Here is a 26,056-nt window from a genome sequence, read left to right as displayed (position 1 = left end):
GGGAAAGAGAAAAAGGGCAAGCGAAAAAGCATGCCCCACAGGCGACGGTTACGATGCAATCCCCTCTCTTCCATTTCTCCTTTTGGGATTTGAGCACTCATGTATATGCACCTGGCATGTGTGTCACGCTGCTGGGTCCAGGACTCAAACGGCACAGTCAGTTGTGTGCAATCCAGCTGCCCTAACCCTCATGCTATGCACTCGGCATTTGCTATTTCAGTTACCAGGAAAACCATCCACCTACTTAATTCTCTGGCCCACCATGTAGAATTAACCACTGCCTTACATTTTTACTTCCCACAGTGTTTTAGACTCTGCCGATTAAGGGCAAAAGTCTGGGGGAGAGAGCAAGGGCACACTCTCCCTCTTTCTCACAGCCCCAGTATGGGCGACGTATGTTCATATGGTGCTCTACGGTTTGCAAGGTGCGTTCACGAACATCATCTCATGCTGCCAAGGGTTGCTTACCACCTCCACCAAGAGAGTGATGCAAGCACCAAGCGTCTGAAGACACTCCCTCAACAGCACATGCCGTTTACACAGCACTGTGGTTGATGGGATTTCCATCCAGTGTTTAAATGTTTAAACAGAACTCTAAAGAAACTGCTGGCAGGATGACAGCTGGGACCAATATCAAGGAAGTTCTAGGTGTAGCAGGGTTTTTGCAGAAGGGGTAATTAATCAGAGACCTGGCACTGCAAGGAAACAGACTTCTGCCTTTTTCATTTCAAGGATAGGATGCCAGGGTATAGGTCCACATGAAAGTCTCACTCGAGAGTAAGGAATCAGCCCAGGAGGTCCCAAAATGGAGTTGATACTGCAATCCGCCCACCTCCAACTGCTGCAACCTCCCTTATGCTAACATCTGCCGCATACACTGTGGCATCATAACTCCAGCCACTCGAGTACCCCCAGCCACATCCCTAGAACTGAAGAGACCAGAGCAGTCCCCATGGCCCTGCTTGTAGGCTCATTGCAACAGCATGCTGGCCCTGCATGATTCATTCTTCTCTAAAACCCCCTCAGGGAGAAGAGCCCAAGGCTCCACCGACACAGGCCGCTAGGAGCAGGCTCCCTCCACATCTGCTGAGGGTTGTGCCAGAGGAGTAAATGAGATCTGCACACCCTGCAGCTGCAGCCCTGCGGATGCCTTGCTCAGGTCATGGGACGGAAAATGATACTGGCATGTTGGGGCTGAAATGTAATTAAGACAGAGAAGGTGTGTGCATAGGTCAGGGACAGGATGGTCTGAAACTCTGGAGACCGACCCTCCTCGAATGTGCCTACATATCCAGTTCGGAGGTGCACCTGGCTCGCCTCTGGCGTGCAGAGGGCTCACAGTATAGGTTTCCTGAATTAACAATTCAATGCAAATAAAAGAAAATCCACCAGTGCAGTTAAGCCACTAAGAACGGTTTAATTGCCCAAAAGTTGCTGTTACTAAGGGCTCCAGTCCCAGATGCCATTGTCCCTAACTGAATAAGCTAATCACTTGTTGTGTATGTGGGTTTTTTCCCCCCTCGAATGACCTTCTGCATGCATGCCTGGCATCAAAACTTGCACCAAGTGCCAAGTAGAAAGGAAACCACAGAGGGGAATCCCCTGGTAGAAACCTGGCCAGTTTGGGGGTAAAAAAAGTCACACGCTTATTTGTATTTTAGGAAAAGATTGACAAATGACTTTGAGACCCAGAACAATATACTCAGAGCTGGAATGACCCTAGGAGATAACACAAATGCCTTTGTTTCTTACTATGGAAATGAACACTTGTGATGGCAACTCAGTGTTGCCTGAAGAGTCACAGTCAGTGAGATCACTTGGGATAAGAACTGAAACTTTTCAATTCTTCCACGCTAGGTACAGGTTAGAGCAGTTCTAAGATATTAGTGAGCATCAGAATCTTCCAGAGGGCTCATTAAAACACTGACTACTGGTCTCCCACCTCCACAATTTCTGGTTCAGCTGGTGTGGGTTGGGCCCAAGAATTGTCATTTATGTATTTATATACTTTTAATTGCCAGAGGACATGTGGGCTAGCCAGAGAGAAGCAGACAGAGAGACAGAGAAAGCACCCTGATGGGGTGTGGTCACACAGCAACCCCCTCTCCTCCTTTCTACATTACTTTTGGATTTGGGATGTGCCCATACACGTGCATGCTAAACCTGTTTTTCAAGGTGCCAGGACTAGGATTCTACAGTCACCCATGTTAGAACCAGCTCCCATAACCACTAGGCTACAGGGCTAGCCCCTGAGAACTAGGATTTCTAACAAGTCCCCAGGAGATATTGCTGTTGGGGGGACCAGCATTTAAGAACACAGGGCTTAGAGCAAGAGGAGGCTCATGCTTGGGACCCTTGGGTACAAGGATGGTAGAGACAGGTCAAGTTCTGGGAAGCCAGGTTCTATCTGACTCATGGTGAGAAACAGGTCATTGGCCTGTGGTCTGCCCAACTAACCAAGGAAACTCCCTTTCTCTAATTGCTCCTCTCCTTGGTAAGGGCCAATGACTTATATCTAACTGGTGGCTGGAATCAAGTTTCAGGGGCTCCATGGGTGGTACCAAGGAGTTAGCCAGTTTTTACTGGACTGGATGCCAGGTCCTTTAAGTTCACCTCTTGGACCCAGCATTTGGCCTAACCAGTTAGGTGACTTAACCCCTGGCTCTCAAGGCTGGAGACTGCCAAGCATGCATAGAAATTCATGCACTGTCAGGAGAACAAGGCCCAACTTGTAAATGTAACTACAGAACATTCTTACTCTATCCAATTCCAAAGGGTAATCGATACTTGCATGCTATTAGAATTCTGCTTTAGGAACCATCAGATGGTGCAATGGTTACATCACTGGACTCCCACATAGTTGACTACGGTTTAATCATGGACCTGGTGGCTTAAACCTCACGTGTGTATGTGTGTCCAAGATCCTGAGAGAATGGAGGAGGAGGGATTGTGGCCATCCCCCCTGGGGGGTGATTTCTTGCTTTCTGTCTGTCTCTCTGGCGAGCACATGCACCCTATAGCAAAAATCTCTCTCTCAAAAAAAGAATACTGCTTCAAAAATGCAAACCACTGGCCAAGGCCTAGAACCTTTATCAAAAGATATGTTTCACTCTGTCTCAATGGGACTCAACCCCTATTATTAGCTAACTGACAACCATGAGAGCCTGGTGACAAACAAAATTTTGGAGGCCAACCTTCATCTCAAACCCTTCCTCTATAACCCAGCTAAACAAATATTTCTATCCAGGTGGCCCACTTTAATTTTTAGGTTATGTTTATTTGCCTGGGACTTAAAGTACACCATCAGGCAACAAGCATGAGGATCAAGTCAGGAAACCTGGGTTTGAGTTCTTTCTCTGACACTTGCTAGTTATACGGATTTGAGAAAATTTGCTAACCCTCCACTAAGCCCGCTGTAAAATGGTGGAAAATAATGTCTTCCTCCTGCATTGGCTGTGGGGTTATGCAGGTGCATGTGAGAGCCCCTGACGGGCTTCTGTGCAGGTCTACCTTCCTGCATCTGTCTGTCAATGTGCTTTAAAACAGCCCAGATCCAAAAAGAGTTGGGATCAAGCATTTAATAACCCACCCTCGGCCAGCCATGGTGGCACAGTGATAATACAATGTTCTGAGACTGAAGCCATACGAGAAGGTCCCAGGTTTGCATCCCAAGGTCTCCCTGTACACACCAGGTATTCCTGATCTAGGCTGGCTGAGGCTGAGGGTAGATCACAGTGTCAACACCTGGTTGGTACTCTTTGTCTGTCTGTCTCTCATGGAAGAAATAAATAAACTTAACAACAACAACCGCTACACCCTCCCTCCCGCCACACACCCCCCCTGCTCTGCCACACTATCTATGGAGAAGGTGAATTCAAAAGAAAGCAGCTCAATGCTAAAGACCTGAAAGGTCAAGTTCACGTAATTGCCAGCCAACACCAAGGACCCATTCACGAGAGTTGTTATTTCCTAGAAACTTACAGGGGTTGGTGGGGGGGAAGGTTCCAAATATACTCAACTAAAAATAATGATGGAAAACGTTTTTGTTATTTTCTTTTTCAATAATGGGCTTTCAAAATTGAGTCACTGGATATTTTTATCCCTCCACAAGGAAAGGGAATTAAAATGGGCAACCTCCTATCAAGGCCATTCAGTTCCCTTCTCTGATATTTGTCATAACGGTCATTCATATAAAAATATACTTGAACTACCATTGTCCAAAATTAAACTGATATCTCAACCCTGCAAAGTGACACTGGCTTCACTGTGTGTAGAATAACAGGTAAGAAGATGCCCTACCTGTGGGCATGTCCTGCCACCTGCCTCATTACTTATCACCTCTTTCCCCCCCTTCAGCTTCTCACCCTCCACTTAAGTCTTCTGACTTCTGTGCATGGAGGTCTTCTAAATTCTACATGGCAACCGCCCTCTGCTCTCCCCATCAACTGTACTCATTTCTGGCTTGGCCATTTCCAGCCTGTTTCTTCAGAAGAAAAAGAAGGGGAGGACATGCAAAAGAGTAGGCCCAAATGATCCCTCAAGTCCTGCCAGTGCCAACATTCTGTAATTCTAGGATTCCGTGCCCTAACCATCTGGTCTCAGAAAAGAAAACTTTGCCATAAATCAGTCATTAACTAAAGCCACATAAAATTTACCTTCCCCCACTTTAATATAAATGTTTCTTGCTATCTTGAGTTCGGTGAATGAAGTAACTGCTCCATACTCGTTTCGGGCCCAATTTAACAGATGTTCATTTCCATGAGGGAAGTTCCTTTCTTGTGTTTCTGCTGTCAAGGAGAAGTTTCCAGATGAAAATTGGACCTCAGAACCCTTAGACACCTAGAGGAAATAGAATTGCATATTTAAGGTTACCAGGAGCTGAATCGTAATTAGAGAAATCACTTATCAGACAACCGATGAGTATTTGTCATTCAAACCTCTTCCCTAACACAGGCAGGTTAGCTCTTTTTTCAGTGACTGATTCAAGAAATAATCTCAAACCTAGTTCTTCCAGATTACAGCAAAACTACCAAATGCAGGATGTCTCTTTGAACTCTGAAAGAACCTGTGACAAGAGTTTCTACTGTACATTATGAGTAGTCAAAAGAATTATCATTGCCATTTTCCAAATATCTAAACTGAAGGCCAGCCTTCCAAGTAATGTGTTTCAAGTCAGTGGGAAGCTTGGGAAGGCTTATGGGCTTCAGGATCAGGCCAAGTGACCCCAAAGTCCAGTTAGCAACTGAACATAACTTCCAGGTCCTACACAGTGGCAGTATCTGCTGACAGAGTCACCACAACAGGACACAGCAAAAGTGCTTTCGATTTATATTCTCCTGAGTGCTGAGATTAAAAAGGAACAGCTAGGGGTTGCCAGTCTTCCACTGCATGACTCTATTTCTTAGCAGTGAGATGAATGTGTACAAAAGTTTATTTTGTAAGACCCCCAAATTCCTATAGATAATGAAGTCAAGAGGCTGTTAAACTAATCCTAATAAAACTTTCAGGATGATTTATGCAAGAGCCACATTCTTGTGGGATATATTTAAATCATTGCTTAACTAGCATATCATAGTACGTATGTAATTAACACAAAGAGGAAAATCACCCTCTCATTCTTGTGCTATAATTGAATTTAGTTGCTAGTGAAATTAAGCAGGCCATCTTCATCGGCTACTACTGTGGTTTTGAAGTGGTTTGCCCCCTCCAAAATTTATGTTGAAATGTGGTCCCAGTGCAATTCATTGAGAGATAGTAAGGTCTTTAAGAGGTATTGGGGGACTGGCCTTGTAGTGTAGCAGTTAAGGAAGCCAGATCCCACGTGGCCAACCCCAGTTTGAATCCCAGCCCCAATGGCTTGAAAAACATGTCAGGTGTATGTGCATGAGTGTCCAAAATCCTGATCAGAGGGAGAAATGAGGAATAAGGTCTGTGGTGTGACCATACCTGACTGGGGGCTACTCTCTTTTACTCTCGCCAGTGCGTGCATCTTGCAAGTAAATAATAATAATAATAATAATAATAATAATAATAAAAAAGAGGTATTTGCACAGATCCTCTGCCCTCCTGTAAGGATTAATGATGTCTTAGTGGGAGTAAGTTAGTTCTTTTAAGAAGGAACTAATTATTGTGAAAGACTGTTGATATAAAAGTGAGCTTGGTGTCCTTGGCTCTCTGTGGCTTCCTCTCTGGCCATGGGATCCCCATTTTCCCAACACATTGTAAAGCAGCATGAGGCCTTCACCAGATGTGGCTTCCCAATCCTGGGCTTTGGAGCCTCTGGAACTGTGAGCTAACTAAACCTCTGTTTTATATAAATTACCCAGTCAATGATGGTATTCTGTTGTAGCTACCAAAAATGGATTATGACAGCTGGCACTTCTAAAATAACTGATTTTATCACTGTTAAAGTGAAATCTAAAAATGTAGGTAAAATGGCTCACATATCCCAAAGTAATAGAATCATAAATGTCTTAAATTGAATTTCACATGAACTATTTATTGTTTAACAAAAAGCAAGTCATTTCTGAAGGCGTTACCAAGAGCCAGACTAAAAAGTAAATCAAGGGCAGGTATTTTGATAATGGTTTTTATTGCTTACAGAAGCATTTTCAACTTTAACACACATACAGAATAGTACTTATATAGCTATGATGCTAGGCATTAATATTTTATTTGATTCTATATACATATATTTTTTCAAGAGTGGCAAAGAAGTACTTCACTTCATTAATTCCATATCATACATTGCACAGTCTCCATCTTGGCCTAAAACTAGAATCACCTGAAGAACTTGTAAATATCTTAATCCTCAGGCTATGTTCAGACCAACCAGAATCTTTGGAGTGAGGCCAAAACATCAGACTTTCTTTTCTCTCTCTCTCTCTCTCTTTCTTTTTCTATTTGGTCAGAGGTGTAAGCACTCCCCAGAGATAGACAGAGAGACACATAGTGAAAAAGCACCTCCCATAGAGAATGGTCACACCTTCTCTATCTCTCTTGGTGTGTGTGCTTGTTAGACAGAAAACAAGATATCACCCCCCAAGAGGAGATGGGCATGCTGAAATCTCTCCTCCTCCATTCTCTTCTCGGGATTTTGGGCACACACACACACACACGTGCCTGGCATAAATTTTAAGCTGCCAGGTCCGGAACTCAAACCACAGTCAACTATATGGGAGTCCAGCAATGTATGCATTATGCCATCTGCTGGTCCCAGGCGACAGACTTTTATTTATTTATTTATTTATTTTGAGAGGTTTTTTGCTATAGGGTACATGTGCTTGCCAGAGAGACAGAAAGCAAGAAATCACTCCCCAAGGGGAATGACCATGCCACAATCCCTTCTCTTCCATTCTCTTCTTGGAATCTTGGGCACACAAGCACACATGCCAGGCGTGAGTTGAAGCTACTGCGTCTGAGACTCGAACCGCAGTCAACTACATGGGAGTCCAGGACACAGCCATTACGCCAATCCCTGGCCCCAGCATTAGACTTTTTTAAAGCTCCTTGCATGTTTCCAACGGTCAGCCACATTTGAGGACCCCTGTCTTAATGGGTACTGAGTGATTCATAGTTTGAAAATCACTGAAAAGCATATGACAGGCCCAATGTGGGCACCTTACAGCTTCCTTTACACCAGTGGTTCTTAACCAGGGGTGATTCTGTCCCCCAGGAGATCATCGGCAACGTCTAGAAACATTTCTCATCATTATACCTAAATAACACAATGCACAGGACTGCCTCCACAATAAAAAATTATCCAAAACATCAACAGCACAGAGACCAAGAACTCCTGCTCTACACTTTAGATTGACCGAATGTTACCACCACTCAAAGATCTACTGGATCCCCAGTTTGAATTCCCAGATTGACAGATCTTCCTATGTTAGAACTCAGGCTACTTAATTCTTAGTAAAGAATATGGGCCTGTGTGGTTTGTATTGACTTGAGAAGCCCAGAACTAATCATTAACCAAGTGCACGTAACTACGACCACTCATAATAGTCACCATTTGTTGTACACCTACTGTGTATCAGGACCATGAAGTGCTTTTGAATGTAGTAAAGAGTATTTCTAAATGTCCTGATGCCAGTTATAAGCAAAATCAGTGTGGAGCATTTAGCTTTGACCTTGTTTCGATGTCGTCTGCATGACAAATATCTTCTGAGCCATTTTCCTGCCAACAACAGCCATGCCCACCTACGTGTACACTCCCCTGAGACTCAGCTATTCATCAACACTGAGCCTCAAACCTATGTATCTGGTTTTCTGATCACAGCCCTGTAGTATTATCTTTTCACTAAAAAAGCTTTCTTATCACACACACAGACACACACACAAATCCACAACAGTTCAAAGACCTTTGTCCCACTGCCAACACAGTTCTGAAGGTTTAGGTATGTAACCCTAACAGATCTTGTGTTCTCACTCATGTTTTGGTCATAAAATATAACCCTGGGTTTTAAATATCTTATACATAGTATATACTGTTTCAGAGCGGAAGGTGGGCTATATCAGACACTGGTGCATTCCAGATGCAAGAAGACAGTGTAAATAAGAAATCAGGGGCATCTTGGCAATGTATCCTGTAGTCATTAAAATGAATACGGTGCTATAGCTGATTCTATGTACACATAGAAAGAAGGGGTGATTCCTGTTAGTCCCTCCATGTACCATCGGTCCTGGGGTCCGTCTTCTCCTGGGCTAGCAGCAGTATAGCTCATACACTCAGGGCTGAGGAATTTGGGAACAGAGTTCACTGCCACTCCTCAGGCACATTCCAACAAGAAGAAAGCAAAGCTGCCAGAGCCAATGAGGTGTCCCTGACTGCAGGTCAGTGGAAAGTTTTTGCTTTAGCAAGGGGTTAGTCAGCACTGTTTCCCTGACTGCCAGCTCACCTGGTTCTGATAAATCTAGAGCTGACAAAGGCCTCCCTGCCTATTGACCCCTCCCCCCAAGTTTTAGATGGTTAAGACCAGAACATGAAACTTCTGACTCCTGGTCATGGCTGGCCTCTTCTTGAAACCCTGTAGAAGACTGCACGAGCTTCCCAAACAGATTTCTGTTCCTTCTTTCCAACTGTAAGATCCACTTTCTATCTACTAGTCTGAGCTGTCTTCATCAGCCCAAAGAATTTCTTCTTTTTCCTCCATGAGACAGCCTTCAAAAGTTTGAAGGTGTCACCTAACCTTGATCACATGTTCGCTTCTTCAGGATAACATCCCCAGCTTCCTCAATTTGTCTCCAGACAGCAGAGTGGTCAGATATTACTTGTGTAGCCTCTAAATCATGGTGCCAGAACAAGATTCAAGATCTCTAGGTACTGTATGACTAACATATTGTGATGGTTAATCTCATGGGTCCATTTGACTGGGCTCTGAGGTGCCCAGATATTTGGTCAAACACTATTTTGTGTATTTCTGGATGAGGTTAATATTTCAGTCAATAAAGGGAGAAAATAAAATCATACTCCTGAATATATGTAGGCTCACTGAATCAGTTGAAGGCCTGATAGAACAAAAGGGTGACCTTCCTCCAAGTAAGAGAGAATTCTTCTGTCTCAAGGCCTCAGAACTGAGGCATCAGTGCTTCCTGGTTATACGGCAGCCTACGGGCTTTCAGGTTGAATGGGACACTGGCTCTCCATGTTGTGGACTTGTCAGTTTGCATAACTTTGTGAGCCAATTTTTTTATCGCTATGCAGATACAGGAAGAGGAGCATTTACAGTTGAGATGCTACAAAGGTAAGGAAGAGTAAGAGCAAGGGAACTAGTACAGCTAGCCAGAGGGGTGGGGGAGATGGGGAGAAGAAAAGGTCCCAGAAGAGCAGTAGACCCAACAGGACCTTGTAGATAATTAAAAGGACTATGGTGTTTAGTCTGGGAGATGAGTCACTATGGGACGTCTACCAAATCTATTTATAGATAGATGATAGATAGATTTTTTTAAGAGAGATTTTTGCTATTTTTATGCTTTCCAGAGAGACAGAGAGAGAGAAAATGAGAAATCACCCCCCACCCCAGGTGGGGGAGTGGCCATGCCACGATCCCTTCTCCTCCATTCTCCTCTCAGGATTTTAGGCACGGACGCACATGCACCCAGCGTGAGTTTAAGCAGCCAGGTCCAGGATTCAAACCACAGTAGACTATGTGGGAGTCCAGCCCCTTAACCACTATGCCACCTGCTGCCCCTCCAAATATATTTAATAGAGTCACTCTGTCTGCTACAGCAAGTCTAAACTGAATAGGGACAAGGAGCATGAGCTCATTAGTAGACTTCTGGAATAGTCCACGTGAGAAATAGTGGTGACTCACACCAAGAGGTGATGGTGAAGATGATGGCACCTAAATTCCCAGGTCTTCATTTTCTCAGGTGGAGGCTTTTCATCCTACCCTTATAGCAATAATTCTTATAATAAATAGGAAGGTCTTATCATTTTTCTCGAGTCTTCAGAGAACATGTCAAAATGCTTATTCTATTATCTGTAAATAACTAAACTTCATAGGTGTGCTTTTTTACACTTTCACTTAAATCTCCAACAAGATGAAGAAGAGCTTGAGGTCTGTGTACACACTCATGCTAACCTGAGCACATTAATAGCACTTGGGGGGGGCGGTCCCAGGTTGTTCAGCCAAATACAAACTTCATGAACTATCCTTAACTTCATAAATACTTTGGACTAGAATTTGCCCAAAGCCCTGCTGAAGTAGACACGGCTTTTCTATGTCATCCTTCTACTCTACCAGTCAACACTGCAGACCCTGTCTTCATCTTCATGATGTGGAACTCTTGTTACAGTCTGGCTTGGATTAAAGTTTGTGAAAAACACGGGGTATAAAGAGAATAGCAAAATAAATAAATAAATAAATAATAACAAATAAAAGGAAAATACTTTTCTAACATGAGAAAGGGTTGTAATTATGATTGTAAGGAAGATAACTGCATGAGTACATAGGGAAAAAAACCTATTTCCTGTACACTCACACCCTCAGTTCCACTTCTGTAGACATATATCTTTCCCACACCAACCAATTCTCCAACTTACTACCTACTATTGACCTGGAGACAGTGTCAGAACCCACAGGTTAAGGTCAGTCCCACAGAACTTGGGAACTTTTCTTACATTTACCCATTTATTAATGTAAAGGATACAACTTAGGAACACTCAGATGGATCAAAAGTGTAGGACAAAGTATGGAGAAGGCGAGCAGACCTTCCATGTCTTTCCCGGGACCACTTCGCTCCCAATACCTCCATATGGTCACCAACCCAGACTCTCTAAACCCTATGCGATAGATAGTTCAGGGGGGGTTTAAGGAGGTTTCACCATGTAAGTATGGTTGATTACATTACTGGTTATTGGTAACTGAGTCAATCTCCAGCCCTTCTCATCACATGGTTGGATGCTCACTCCAGTAGGCCAAGGCTATCCAGGAGCCCCCAGTCATCAGTCACCTCATTAGCATAAAGAGGCCATTCGTAATCACTTCAGAGTCGAACAGTTTCAGGAGCAGTGTGCCAGGAAACAGAGGCAGAAACTAAATACACACTTCTTTTTATGTCACAATGAACGAATGTAGAATTGCTAAATATTCATACATGTATACGCTCCCTCATAAGCAATATACAACAAGGATTTTTTTTTTTTTTGAGAAGATTTTGCTATAGGACGCGTGCACTCGCCAGAAAGACAGAGAGAGACAGAGACAGAAAGCGAGAAATCACCCCCCAGGGGGGATGGCCACACTGCAATCCCTTCTTCATTCTCCTCTCAGGATCCTGGGGATGCACGCACAAGCACCTGGTGTGAGTTTAAGCCACCGGGTCTGACACTCGAACCTCAGTCAACTACAAGAGAGTCCAACAATATAGCCATTACGCCAACTGCTGGTCCCACAGAAAGGATTTTATACTGAGTAAAATGGTAGAGAATTTCCAAGGCCATTTATTGGCCTTGCCTCATTACAATCCCATTTCCGGTTCTTATGTCTCAATCAAACACCTGCAACACCTACCCTCCTCCCAGCCATCAATCCCGTTCCCTCCCTCCTTCCTCCACACTGTCACCTGGGCAATCTTTCTCAAAAGTAAACACATAACAATGTGGAATAGCATCTGAGCATCTCAGTGTGGGTGGGGGCATGTCCCCATTTTACATCACTTTCCCGTGGGCCTGGCAAGCTCTCCAAGTTGCAGAATGTGTCTTGCTATACGCCTTGTTCATTTCCCTAGTGCATGGAGATGGCCCACACTCCTGGGTCTTTTTCCTCCTGCTCCTCTGCCTAGACCACCTGGTGAACTGCTTTTTGTCTCCCCACAAGCGTCACCTTCTCCATGAACCCTCCCAGGAGTTGCTCAGGTACCTACTACACGCCTCCAGTCCATTCCCCCTCTCACATGACCTGTAACCATTATCAGCACACCTGTCACCCTCACTTGAGGGCCAAGGAGGCACCGCGTTCATTCAGAATCACCTTCTCCGTGAACCCTCCTAGGAGTTGCTCACAGGTACCTACTACACGCCTCCAGTCCATTCCCCCTCTCACATGACCTGTAACCATTATCAGCACACCTGTCACCCTCACTTGAGGGCCAAGGAGGCACCGCGTTCATTCAGAATCTTTTGCTTGGCACAGAGCAGAGATGTAATAACCGCTTGCTGCAGGTAGGCTTAATGTTGTCACTTACAGGAAAGGACATATTTTTTTTTCATTCCTGTTACCCAAACTCCTTGCTTCCCTCCTACCCAGGAAATGAGCTTTTGGCCAGGCTTTAAAGCCAATGATTTGGTGTTTCACCTAATAACTCCACCTAAAAACCAATTATTAAAGGCTATGTAGTAGTTCCATGTCTCCTGCCACAATCCACTGAACTTTCCTCCTGTTTGCTAATTAAAACCCACTCCTCTGACATTCCCTGACATGACAAATGTCTTCCTGTGGGAATGAATAGAGCACTGAGCTCCAAAGATCTTGATTCTTAGTAAGGGTCTCTTGAAGGGGCAACCACGCAGTACCTGACTGCCTATCAGAACTGAGGATGCTCAGACACACACAGAGCAGTCTCCTCAATGCTCTTCCCTGCTTGAACCACACATGACACTTGTGTTTTAAATTCTGGTTATGCTACCAGACTTTTTTAAAGAGCAGAACATTACTCTATCTGCCAGTGCTGGGAGTTTTATTACAAGAACTTACGGCAAGGCAACGAGAGCCAAGTTTGTTATTTTTTCTGGATCCGATTCAACAACCTTGTCCAAAAGCACATGAAAAAAGCCAAAGAGGCAACCAGCCCTTTTGTTTCCACACCTGTGTTTAAGCTTTAACTCTTTAATTCCTAAGCAGATCCACAGAAGCCTTAAGGCTGATCTTCCAAACACAAGTGAAGTGCGCAAGGCCTAGCTAGCGAGTACAGACACCATTTTCCTGGAACTGAGCTTCTTCGTTTTAGCACTTATCTCAGCACATCAGCTGACTCAGAGGCCTGGCGGACTGCATCACAGCCTCTCTCGGGGCCTCCCCTACACTGGCTTCATCTTCAGTGGGGAGGGAGAGTGCAGTTTTGCTGTGGATGATGCCAGAACACTGCAAGGCCTCAGCAACTCCTAACCCCATCGTCCTGCCTCCTTGATCCTAACTCCATGAAGAATGCTCCCAGAAAAATGGTTCTAATGAAAACTCCGGTCACGTTAGACTGTGGGTGCTAATTAAGTCTCATCATAAGTTTGACCTCATCTCCAGGCCTCCTTAAATGTTACTTTCTCGATGGCACCCGTTTAAAATGACAACCCAACCACCCAGACCCCACTAGAGTGGGGGAATCCAGAGTCCTTCAAGTGTTCTTTAGATTTTATTTCCGTAGTACTTGTCACCACCTAAAACACCATATAACATACTCAATTTTTATGCTTACTGCCCATCTCCTTCCACCGGAGTGTAAGCTTTGTCTGGTTTGCCCATGGGTCTATCCCAAGCACCTAGAATAGTGCCGGGTACAACAAAGACACTTGGTAAGTACTAGTTTAATGAAGAGGATGAATCTTGAAGTCCAAGTAATTGGCAGTGCCTGCCTACAGTTCTGTTCTGAAAAGGATTCTGAGGTCATATTCAGAGTAGTGGAGAAACGGGAACAAGTGCCATGATCAATAACGTGTCTGCCAGGGGCGGAGGGAAGCCCGTCCTTGCTCTAGCTATGCTGCCCGGTACAGACACAGCTGGCCACATGTCACCATTCAGTACCCGACAAGTTGCTGGTTAAGTGGATCTGTGTGGTAAATAAATGTAAAATATGCACCAGAGTTAAAAAATTTACAAGGAAAAAGTAAAATATCTTGCTAATTTTCGACTGACCAGTATGTTTAAATGATATTATTTTGGATATACAGGCTACACATCCCCAATTTAAAAAATCCAAAATATGAAAGGCTCCAAAAGCTGAAACTTTTCGAGTGCCACCATGACACCACAAGTGGAAAATGTCACACCTGACCTCATGGATCAGGTCACAGTCAGAAGGCTGCCATACAAAAATAATGTATAAAGTTATCTTCAGGCTATGTGTATAAAGCGTACATAGAACATAAGGAAATTTTATGCTTAGACTTGGATCCTGTCCCCGAGATAGCTCATTATGTATATGTAAATATTCTGAAACCTAAAATCAGTCTGGTCACAAGCATTTCAGATAAGGGATAGTCAACCTGTACTGGGTTAAATATGACATTAATTAATTTTATTGATTCCTTTTACTTTTTTAAATGCACTAACAGAAGACAAATTACATACGTGGTTTTCATTCTATTTCTAGTAGAAGTGTTCTAGCTTTTCCTCCAATATGACTCTAACAAAGAAATATGTGTACGAACTGATAATGTCCAGCTATCCATCTGCTTTTTGATTGGGTCTCAGAACATAAATCAATGTTAAGAAGACATCTCAGGACCAGCAGTTAGCGTAATGACTATGTCGCTGGACTCCCACATAGTCCACCGCGATTCGAGTCCCGGACCCAGTGGCTTAAAACTCATGCTGGGTGCATGTGCGTGTGTGCCCAAGATCCCGAGAGAGAATAGAGGAGAGGGGGCTGCGGCGTGACCATCCCCCCTGGGGGGTGATTTCTCGCTTTCTGTCTCTCTGTCTCTCTCTGTCTGGCTGGCGAGCGCACGCGCCCTATAGCAAAAATCTCTCCAAAATAAAAAGAAGACATCACAAACCTAGTGCCTCCCAAAGTGTGATCCTTAGACCAGTGTATCATAGACAGAAATACGCTAAAATCCAGATTCCAAGGAGGTGGGTTGGAAACATGGGGTCTAGAAAACTGCAGCGTAGTACCCCCACCACCATCACAATTCTGATTCATACTTGAGTCATATTACTCCTGTTTGAATGAGATTGTTTGGAGAATAAGCAAGAATCCCCTCCCCTACATTGGGGGAAAAAAAGCCAAGAGAGGGAAAGAAAAGCCAAATCGTGGATGGAGTCATCTTCTTACACATCTAAAAAGAAAGACACAGGCCCTGTGAAATAAGAGAAGCCATAGCTCCCCAATGACAAAGAAAAGCCTGCTGAGATCTCAGAGGAGAGTCTGTTCCAGAAATCACACACAGACACGTGCATATACACACACACACACACACACACACACACACACACACACACACACACCCTATAGCTCAGCTGTGGTACATATGAAGCTTGATTCAGCTGGGCGAGTGCCTGCTCTTCGGGTTACAGGCCCAACCGCACATTTCCATGACTGCGGCACGAGTGGAAGCTCTATACTTACACAAAGAGCTCTTCCTCTTCTGTCCCGCCCTACTCCCAACTTCTACTATTTCTCTCCCTTTTTCTGACTAATGTACAAACAGATCTCTTTTTGGAGTCACCTGCTTAATAGAACAAAACACAGAAAACGAAGAAAAGAAAAACTCATTGCTATTTCAGAAACACCTGTCTTGCAAAGAATTTGCTAGCTCTGTTTCAGAGGTGGTGAGAAATATCATGAAGGAGAATAGGATTTATCTAGAATCTAGATTTATGTTTAAGCAGGATCTATAGATTAGCCTTAGAACTCGTACCGCCTCCACACAGAAAGGCATTAAGAGGATTGTGCTTTGATGAATTTTGTGCACATGAGGCCTAGCAAAGACAAACCTACTGGAACAGTGTTGAAATATTTACCTCCCAGATGAGGACTGAACCTTACATTCTGAAAGAGGAAAATAACACATTCTCCCTATGCAATTCCTGGGAGGACCGTACTTGTCTATTTCCTCCCAAACCACGTGATATGAAATGTGATCTGAAACATGTTTTCTATTAACATATATCATGACTCAATGCTTTTCTTTTTTAAAAAAAAAATAAGGTTTATTTTACAGAAATAATAACTTCCATGCCCATGAACCTACACTCATAATTTGCAAAGCTGTATATTCATGAACCATGTGATTAGGGCATCTGCCAATCGTGCATTCAAGAAACACAAATCCATGCAACCATTTTAAAATTCTTGGGTGTTTTTATTTTGTATGCAAAACCACATGACTTCTCTCCCAAGAAGATGACATAAAACATACTCGATTATTATTTTTTCTCAAGACATTATGATGATCTTCCTGTTTTTACTTTGCATTTTTACTGGAATATAAAGAAGTAAAGGATTGAAACTGCCCTGTATTCTTAATGCCTTACATGTTGATACATGTCCCAGAAGAAGCCCCGAGACACTGCCCTTGACTGTAAACATGCACAAACTTGAACATGAGCCGGCACAAAAGCAATACTCTAACGACCATGGAAAGGTTACAAGAACGACAGTATATCTGAGTCTGCACACACAAAGAGAAGCAAAACATCTCACCCCACCTGAAAAATTAACTCAGTCCCTACAAATTAATGAAGCGTGAGCTGCTTTATAATACAATTTTCCAAAGTACAATTCCAGGCCACACATGGATCCTCCCTAGCCTTGCAAAATAATCTCCCCAGACTCCTAAATTTATCCTTCTTCATTTTCCAGTGTTAGCATGATGTTAGAGAAGCTTTTCCCAAATTTGAACTGCATTTACGATCTAAAAAGTACTTTTCAGGGAAAATAAAAGGTTGATATCATTTTTACTTGCCATGTTCCCCAATCTAGTTTTGCCCTCCAAAGGGGCTTCTGAGGAACCCCTCACCAGGGAGGACTCTTTCTTTTCTTTCTTCCTTTCTTCCTCCCGCTTTCTCTTTCTTTTCTAAGTTACATCCAATCTGCCAAGTGAGGTTCAAGGGCACAAACTAAATTTTATGAATACCTGGCTCCAAACAGGTTCCTGGAATTCTCTCTAGAGTTCTTTATCAAGGCTAACAATCTTAGTTCCATTTTACAGACAAGGAAATTAAGGCTCCAAAGGGCTGAAGGATCTGCCTAAGGCACAGAGGTGGTAGATAGCAAGGTTAAAAACTGAACTTTTCTCACTGTAGAGCTCTCTCTTTATCACTACTCCAGTAGTCAGCGACCGAGCTAAGAAGTCAGTAGTGTAGAGTAGACAGGACTCTCTCTAGGTCCATAGGAAAAAAAACACCGGGGCCAGCCTGTGGTATGATGGTTAAGGCGGCTGGATCCCACATGGCCAACCGCGTGGTTTGAGTCCCAGACCCGGTGGCTTGAAACACATGCAGAGCACGTGTGTATGCATGCTTAAAATCCCGAAAGGAGGGAGAGATGGAGGAAAAGAGAACACAGCAGCGTGACCATGCCCCAGGAAGAGTGCTTTCTTACTTTCCCCCTCTCTCTCTCTCTCTCTCTCGCTTCCATGCAAGAATGTGCCCTCTGGTGAGATTTCTCAAGCATATATGTGGAAGGTAATAATCATAAAGGCTGATACCAAACACTCACCAAGTGCATGTTATACATGTCCTGAATCCTCACAGCTGACAGGTGGGGAAACTGGGACTCTGAGCACTTAGGTAAAGCATAATAAGGCCACGCAGGGGGCTACTGTCCTCATCTGCCTCCTACAGAGACTCTTCCCAGTGGGTGGTTTCCTTCTCTGCCCCCGCCCTCCCCCTCCCTCTGCCCCCAGCAACCTGAGCAGCTGTGCTGGTCCACGTGGGAGAAGAAGGGAACAGAAGGGGCAGACGGAAATTGGAATGACTATTACGGAAATAAGCAGTTGGCTGGCAGGCAAGGTATAGTAAACAGCAATAATGAATTGCCCAAGCATCTTCAAATGGTTGAAGAAAAGACTACGGTGATACAGCAAAGCAAAAATATCAGGCTGCACAAAATTGAAGATGTAAACACTTCTGTGATGGTCAGTTTTGTATGTCAACTTAGCTAGACTACAGTCCCCAGCTATACAATCAAACATTTCTACATATTGCTGTGAAGGTATATTTTGTAGATGTGATCCAAGTCCATAAGGAGGTGGCTCAAAGGAAGGGAGATCATCCTAGGTAATCTGGATGGGCGTGATTCATCAGTTGAGAGCAGAGGTGAGACTTTCGAGGACAAAGAAATTTTACTTGCTTACAGCAGCTTCAGCTCATGCCAAGGGTACCAGCTGCCCTTCCTGAAGGCCTCCTTATGGATCTTACCTTGCCTCACCTGTCTCTACAATGGCATATGCCAACTCCTTGCAGTAATTCTCTTCCAATCTATCCCCTACTGCTTCTGTTTCTCTGGATAAACTCTGATGGATGCAGCTTCTGTGAATGGCTGACACAAGTCCCGGGAGAAATGGACTTGTGTTGCCTGGCCCTATAAGAGACCTAGGAACAGTTTGGAAAAAAAGATCTAAAGGCCATTTCCTTGGAAGTAGGGCCACTAGCCCCGAACAACCGGTTGGAGTTCCCTTTGATGTTCCTAAAATGAGCTCTCAAGCAAAGCCCTCATTTACAGGCCACAGTTCTTTTTTTTTTTTTTTTTTTTTTTTGAGAGGTTTTTGCAATAGGGCACATGCGCTCGCCAGAAAGTCAGAGACAGAGAGACAGAAAGTGAGAAATCACCCCCCAGGGGGGGATGGTCACGCTGCAATCCCTTCTCCTCCATTCTCCTCTCGGGATCTTGTGCACTCACGCACACACATCTGGCATGAGTTTAAGCCACCGGGTCCGGGACTCAAACCATGGTTGGCTACATGGGAGTTCATCGACATAGCCATTACACTAACTACTGGTCCCCAGGCCACATTTCTTGTGGTCATCCTCATTTTTCAGTCTACATTTAGCAATCTCTGAAGAAGGTAGTCAAGGTAGTCTCCTTTGCCAAACCTGAAAAGGGTGAACTGAACACATTTAGAGTCTAAGATACGATCCCCAGAGGGCTCGGGACAGACGCAGATATTAAGCAAGGCATCCTGGTGGAGCTGATCCAGAGATGGTGCAACCAAGAGCCAGAGGGAGAATGTTCTTGGGAAAGGGGTCAAGACGGTTTTAAAAATTTTTAGGGAAGTGAAATTCTGGTATAATCTAGATCCCAATTCTGAAACAAGTCATTCATAGCTCACTTTGCTGAAATGACCTTTGATCTGATTTGGCTCTGAGGGTTCAATTCTGAAACCTGGCTCTTGGGACAATCATTAGTGGCTCCAAAGTCATGGATGACATCACAGCCATACCTCTGAGTCAGGTAGAATAATTGACCCTAATGATGTCCACCTTCCCTATTCTGGAAAACACTGTTATTACTATTAACATTCACGAGCACTTACTACGTGCCAGACAACATTCTAAGCACTTCACACAGGTTACAACCACTCACTAGCTGAGCAACCATGTGCGTGTTAAGTGAACTTCTTGGTCTTGGTTTCCTCATCTTAAACTGAAGGCAATAAGAAGGCCAGCAGGTGGTGTGGTGGTCAGAATGGCTGGATCTCACATGGCCAACTATACAATTCAAGTCCCAGTCTTGGAAAACATGCCAAGCACATGTGTGCGCATGCCCAAAATTCCAAGAGGAGATTGGAGGAGAAGGTATTACGGTATGGTCTCCTCTCCTGGGGCTGCTTTTTTTCCCCCCCTTCTCCTTTCTCTGTCTCTCTCAGGTGTGTTCACTCACCCTAAGGCACATTAAAAAAAGAAGACATTAAGAGTGCCTACTTCACAGGCTCGTGAAGGTTGAACAAGGTAATATATGTGAGTGGTCAGAAGAGTACCTAGCACATGACAATATAACCTAAGTGTCTGTTAACTCTACACACGTATATGCATCATTCACAACAGGCCACAGGCCTGTCTGACAGATCTTGAGGCTGACATGTTACGATTCATTCCTTGCTGTGAAGGTACCACAGTACCTTCTTTGGACAGAAGACTTCTGTCCAAACTGCCAGAAAAGGGTGTAAGATCCTTGTTCACAAAGGTCAGCGCAGTTGTGCCAACATAGCACCTCTGAACATTACCCTGCACCCTGAATCACCCCAAAACGACTAACTCCCAAGAATGGGCTCTCCATAATAAAGACTGACAGACTAGTGATCTAGTGGGCAGTGGCCACTGTGGGCTTTTGCCAGAGGGCACGTAGGTAAGTCCTTGATTTCCAGGTACATACTGTGCCCGGGTCCACACTGTGTCATTCACCACTTACGTGGGACAAGGCAGAAGCAGACCAAAGATGACTCTTTGGCAAATGGCATTAAGAGTACGCAAGACTCCAGGCACCCAGGGATGGGTGTTAGAAACTGAGGACGGAAGCAAATGTTGGGCTACAAATTCTACTACGGATTTAAAAATAAGAAAGTCCAACGGAATTCCTGCCTCCCCTGTATAAGTCAGAGGTAGCTTCAAAGTCGGAGTTAGATGATGGGGATTTAAGGTGCAGGGATCATTCATCTCAAGCAAACCCAGTGACCCCTGTCTGGGAAGGTGTTGGACCATCCTGCCATCACTGTCTGAGAGGCAGAGTGTAGGCCACCCCTGAAGAGGCCTTGCCAAGGGCATTGCTGTCATTGTGAGAGGACCAAGGGCAGCCTGGCGCTCTCACGTCAGCCTCCCCGAGTCTCCTGGGAAACAGATTGTTTTACCCCCTCCAATGACATGAAAACAAAATATTCTGCAACTTCCCTTAACAAAACACACTCGCTCTCCTTACCAAACAGCTCTCTGGAGGATGTACACCACGTCAACCAAGGGCACTAGAGATTAACATTTGATACAATTGCCCATCACTGGGGAAGGGCAGATGCATCGGGTTACAAGATCAGCCTTAGGCAATAAAGCCTTAAAGGACGTCATGGGACACTACAGGAAGAAACACCAACCTTCCCTTGTCAGTGAAAGTGAGTTTATTTAACATCAAGTTGTTGGATAAAAGCAAAGCCTTCAGAGGGCTGGGGCCCATGCGTGCACACAGACATGACCCAACAAATCCTGCTGGAGCCAGGAAAAGTCTACATTTGTAGGAACCCTCCCGGACAGGATGTCTTGCTCAGAGAAATACACCCAGGCAAGGGAATCTTTCAAAAATCTTTTTGGACCAGATTTACCAGCTGAAACTGGACTCTTTCCAATGTTCTAATGACCACAATGACATTTAGGAAGAGCTCTCACCACAAAGGGGCCAGAAACCCGTTCTTAGGAAATATGGTGTTTGAGTGACCCTAGTTCAGGAGAGGATCAAGCCCCTTATAATTACAACTCTTACAGACAAGCCACAAAACCAACAGATAGCAGCCTCTGGAATAGAAGTGCAAAGTACACAACCACTTGGACCGTCCCACAGGACACAATGAGTCACTCCACAAGAGACAGTTTTAAAAAGACGAAGAACCACCACCAATCTTGAAACATTATGCAAAAAAGAATTATTTGGGGAGAGACCTCAGTGGAAAACCTACAGTGGTATAGCTGATACATTGGGAAGACACTTCTGATGGAGCAGGAATTTGTGTCTCTGTCTGCAACCCTGACTGATTCTGTCACACGCTACTCCTTAGAGTCAATCTCACAGAGGAAGCTGCCTTAATTGTACTCAGAGTAAGAAAGCTGCTGTTTTCTCCAACTGCCAGGACCTAACAATGGTACTTATTACATGAAACTGCAGTTCCCAGCCTTCTAAACAGCTTCCCCTACGATGAGAAGCTCCCTGAGAGCAGGCCATTCACTCTCTTCCTCCCTGCACCCCTAATGCCAGCGCAGCTCCCCAGGACCCTGCAGATCAGACCAACAAACAAGTAGTTACACAAACCATCATACTAGCTATGCTGATTTTGTTATTTTCTAAAGATAGAGTGGGGGAAGTGGACTGCCAAAGAAGGGAGTGGAAGAAATTAGAAAATTACTTCCAGATTTTTTTTTTAATTTGCTATACAATGCATGTGCTTGCCCAAGAGAGAGACACAGAGAGAGGGAGAGAGAGAGAAGGAAAGTGATTAAGCATTCCCCAGGGGGATGGCCACTCCATAACCCTTTCTCCTCCATTTTCCTTTTGGGATTTGGGGCAGGTGTGAACCCGTGCCCAGTGTGTTTTCCAAGCCACTGGGTCTGGAACTATAACTAGAGTCAGCCATGTGCGATTCAGCTGCCTTAAACCACCCTACTACCTGCTGGTCTTGCTCCCATATTTTTAAATGCAGCACAATAGAATACAGGAAATTTCTTTGAAACATTACTTCTCCAGCGCTAGCTGGTAGCATGGTGGTTAAAACGGCTAGATCCCATATGGCCCATGATGCAGTTCAAGTCCTCGACCTGGTGGCTTAGAAAACGGGCACAGGTGTGTGTACAGCCAGAATCCCAAGAGGAGAACAGAAATGAAGGGACTGCAGTGTGGCCATCCTCCCAGGGGGGTGGATTTCTCACTTCCCCCTTTCTGTGTCTGCCTCTGGTGAGCACACACACCCTACAGCAAAAAAAAAAAAAAAGAAGAGTTTCTTCCTCTACAAGCAAACTTGAACGTCTGTGAGATATTCTTAGGGCATTTTTGGACACTACAAGGCTCAGTTACGCATTACTTGGCTTCGTGAAAGGGTAACCACTAGCCATGCGCTGTAGGACAGGCCGTGCATGTCCCTTCCTAGTGTAGCACTAAGCACACATCTGGGGCTATTTAACCACTGATTGGAAATTTAGCCTTCTGATTTCCAGTTAAATACGAGGCACAGGAAAACAAATAGCACTTGTTTTTCACTGAGCTTTGTCAGTCATCCAAACTGCAGGGCAGACCAGAGAACTGCCTGAGGTTTGGTGGCAGAGGCCCAAAATATTTGCACTTTTTTTTTTTCCTGCCTCCAGTTCAAGTAAAAGGAATAAACCAGATTTTGGCAACCCTAGTTCCTTTACCTACCCCGCCCCCTTCATGGAAATGCAAAACTGGTTTTTAAATATTAAGCATGTTTCTGGTATTAATTTACATTTTTCATTAAGATTAAGTTTTGATTTGTTTTTAATCCAAAGTCAATAGTATAAAGTTTGGTTTCTCTCGTTTATTCCAACTGCCCTGCCTTGATATTTACTTGGATTTGCTGAAGAGGCGCTGTTCAGACTGCCATTTTCTGTTTCCAATTAAATTGGGATATAAAATCTAGCAGTTGCATTATCAAAGAATCCAAGGGTTTAAAAGCTGGGAGGAACATTACAGATCAGCCAGTGCAAGCTCTTTATTTTAGAGGCCTGAGAAGTTAGTGTGATTTTGCCCAATGATGCATAACTAGTTAGTAATAGACCTAAGACTAGTACTCAGGCCTCTTGACAGAGAGGTCAATGGGTTAACTAGAAATTAAAAAACTGAACTACCTGTGAATAGAGTTGCCGAATAAAATATTGGATACCTAGTTAAATTTGAACTTCAGGGAAACAACGAAAAACGTTTTAGTGTAAGTATGTCCTGAATATTAAACAATAACTTGTTGTTTATCTGACATCGAACATTAACTTACTGAACTTATTGCTATTCATCCGAAATTCAACTTTAACTTGGTGTCCCGTATTTTTATTTGTCAGCTCTTGCAACTGTGCCTTGGAGACCCACATCCCCTTTCCCATCCCCTGCTCAAACATGTACACATGTGGGTCAGCTGGATCCCACACGGTCAAGTGCACAATTTGAGTGCTGACCCAGCAACTTGAAAAACATGGCAGGCCTATGTGCTTGCATTCCCAAAATCCTGAGAGGAGAATGGAGGAGAAGGGATTGGGGTGCGGCCATCCCCCCACCACCCGCCGGGATTGCTTTCTCATGTTCCTCTCCCTCTCTCTTGCTTTGTCTCTCTGCAGTGAGTACACGAGTCCTTTAGCAAATGTAAATCTCACACACGTTCATTCATTTCTTCTTTGAGTTTAACGATAAATGGCTGGGGGAAAATTATGACACAGTAATCCCAGGAGTGAATGAGGCTGGAAGAAGCTGCTTATTTTTTGAGTTTTTTTTTTCCTTTCTTTTCCTTTTTTTTTTAAAAAATGAGCATACCAAACAATTGTGCCTGCTACACATAGGCTGGCTACCGTGGCCTCTGCAGTAGGCAGCCTATGTTATCAGAAACCAGGCATTCGGATTTCATCTTGCAAATTGGTGTTTGTTCCACGGTCCCAGGTCTTCTGACCTTGTGGGAGAGAATGCTTAGGTCTGGAAAGCATAATTTTTAAAAATTAAATCAGGGTATGGAATAAAGTGAAAAGATACCATTTAACATTTACCTCTCGTCCATTGATTTTTACACCATTGCTTTTAAAACATGCTGCAACAAGTTTTCCTTTGCTTTTCCCCCTTTCTCACTTTCTTTCCTTTCTTTTCTATCAACAGATTTCACAGATCTCAGAACATTTTTATCACTCTCCAAAGAAACTCTATACCATCAATAATCATTTACCACTCCCTCCCCCCGCCATCAGTACCTGGCAATTAATAATCTACTCTCTAGCTCTACGGATTGGCCTGTACTGGTCTTTTATATAAACAGAATCATACGATATGTGACCTTTAGTGCCCACCTTCTTTCACTCTGCATAAAGTTTTAAAGGTTCATCCGTAATTGCCAGAGGATACATGTACTCATGAGGGAGATACAAGAGCGAGAACCCTCAAATGGGGTGTGGCCACCCCACAATCTCTCCTCCTCCATTTCCCCATCTTATCAGGATTTGGGGCAAGCATGTGCAAATGCCTGGCATGTTATTCTAGCCACCAGAGCCAGGATTTGAACAGTTGGCCATGTGAGAGCCAGCTCCCTTAATCACTAGGCTATGAGGTGGCCTTCATTCTTTCTTTTTATGGCCAAATAACATTCCATTGTATGGATGTAGTTTCTCTTCTTCCCATTCATCAGTTGACAGACATTTGGACTGTTCTCACTTTCTGGACACTATGAATAATGTTGCTTTAATATCTGTGGGCAAGTTTTTGTGGATATGTGTTTTGCCCAACTGTTTTTCAAAGAACTGTTTTTACATTTCCACCTGCAATGAGTTCCAATTTCTATATCCTTGACACATGTACACGTGTTACATCTGTCTTTTTTTTATTACAGCCATCCTAGTGAGTGTGAAGTGGCAAATCACTGTGGTTCTCACTAGCATTTCCCTAATGACTAATGATATTGAGTACATTTTCACGTGCTTTTTGGCCATTGGTGTCCCTTCTTTGGAGAAATGTCTATTCAAGTTGTAGCATGTTTTTAAAGACAGTTTAATCTGTGACTCTTTCCAAACTCAGGTGGACGGTCCAGACATCTACCACCCAGATGAGTTGCTCTACTTCTTCCTTCAATATGGAAATTACTGCATAAATAAAAAGCTTACATGATCCTTCTAAAATATTTTTATTCATAGTTTCAACATGATACACTGAGAGGGTAAGATTATTTTTATTTCTGACTGCACTGAGGGACAACCCTAACCTACTCAATGTCCTCTGGGTCATACACACACCCTGTGAAAGGAAAACTATAAGGCTATGAGGATGTCCCCACCTGTATCCATGGATGTGAGTCACACTCAAAGATCCATTATTCGAAACAGCCTGAAACAATCATTCTTCATCCCACGCCATTTCCTAGCTAATCAGAGCAACCAGATTAAAAAAAAAAAAAAAAAAAAAAAAAAAAAAAAAAAAAAAAAAAAAAAAATTTTTAAAAAAA

At 43.8% G+C, this 26,056-nt stretch overlaps 1 protein-coding gene across 1 annotated transcript in view; it reads right to left on the bottom strand.

Annotated features, from left to right (window-relative positions):
• Positions 1-26,056, bottom strand: part of TGFBR3 (transforming growth factor beta receptor 3) — a 206,811-nt gene that overhangs the window by 49,580 nt on the left and 131,175 nt on the right. The window contains exon 4 of the mRNA XM_006140157.1: positions 4,656-4,839. Within this exon, the coding sequence (XP_006140219.1) occupies positions 4,656-4,839 (184 nt within the window). The remainder of the gene's footprint in view (positions 1-4,655; positions 4,840-26,056) is intronic.

This window comes from Tupaia chinensis, unplaced genomic scaffold, assembly GCF_000334495.1.
Source record: "Tupaia chinensis unplaced genomic scaffold, TupChi_1.0 Scaffold000023_1, whole genome shotgun sequence".
NCBI lineage: Eukaryota > Metazoa > Chordata > Mammalia > Scandentia > Tupaiidae > Tupaia > Tupaia belangeri.
The sequence above is the reverse complement of the archived record's forward strand: the minus strand, read 5'-3'. Positions and strand labels throughout refer to the sequence as shown.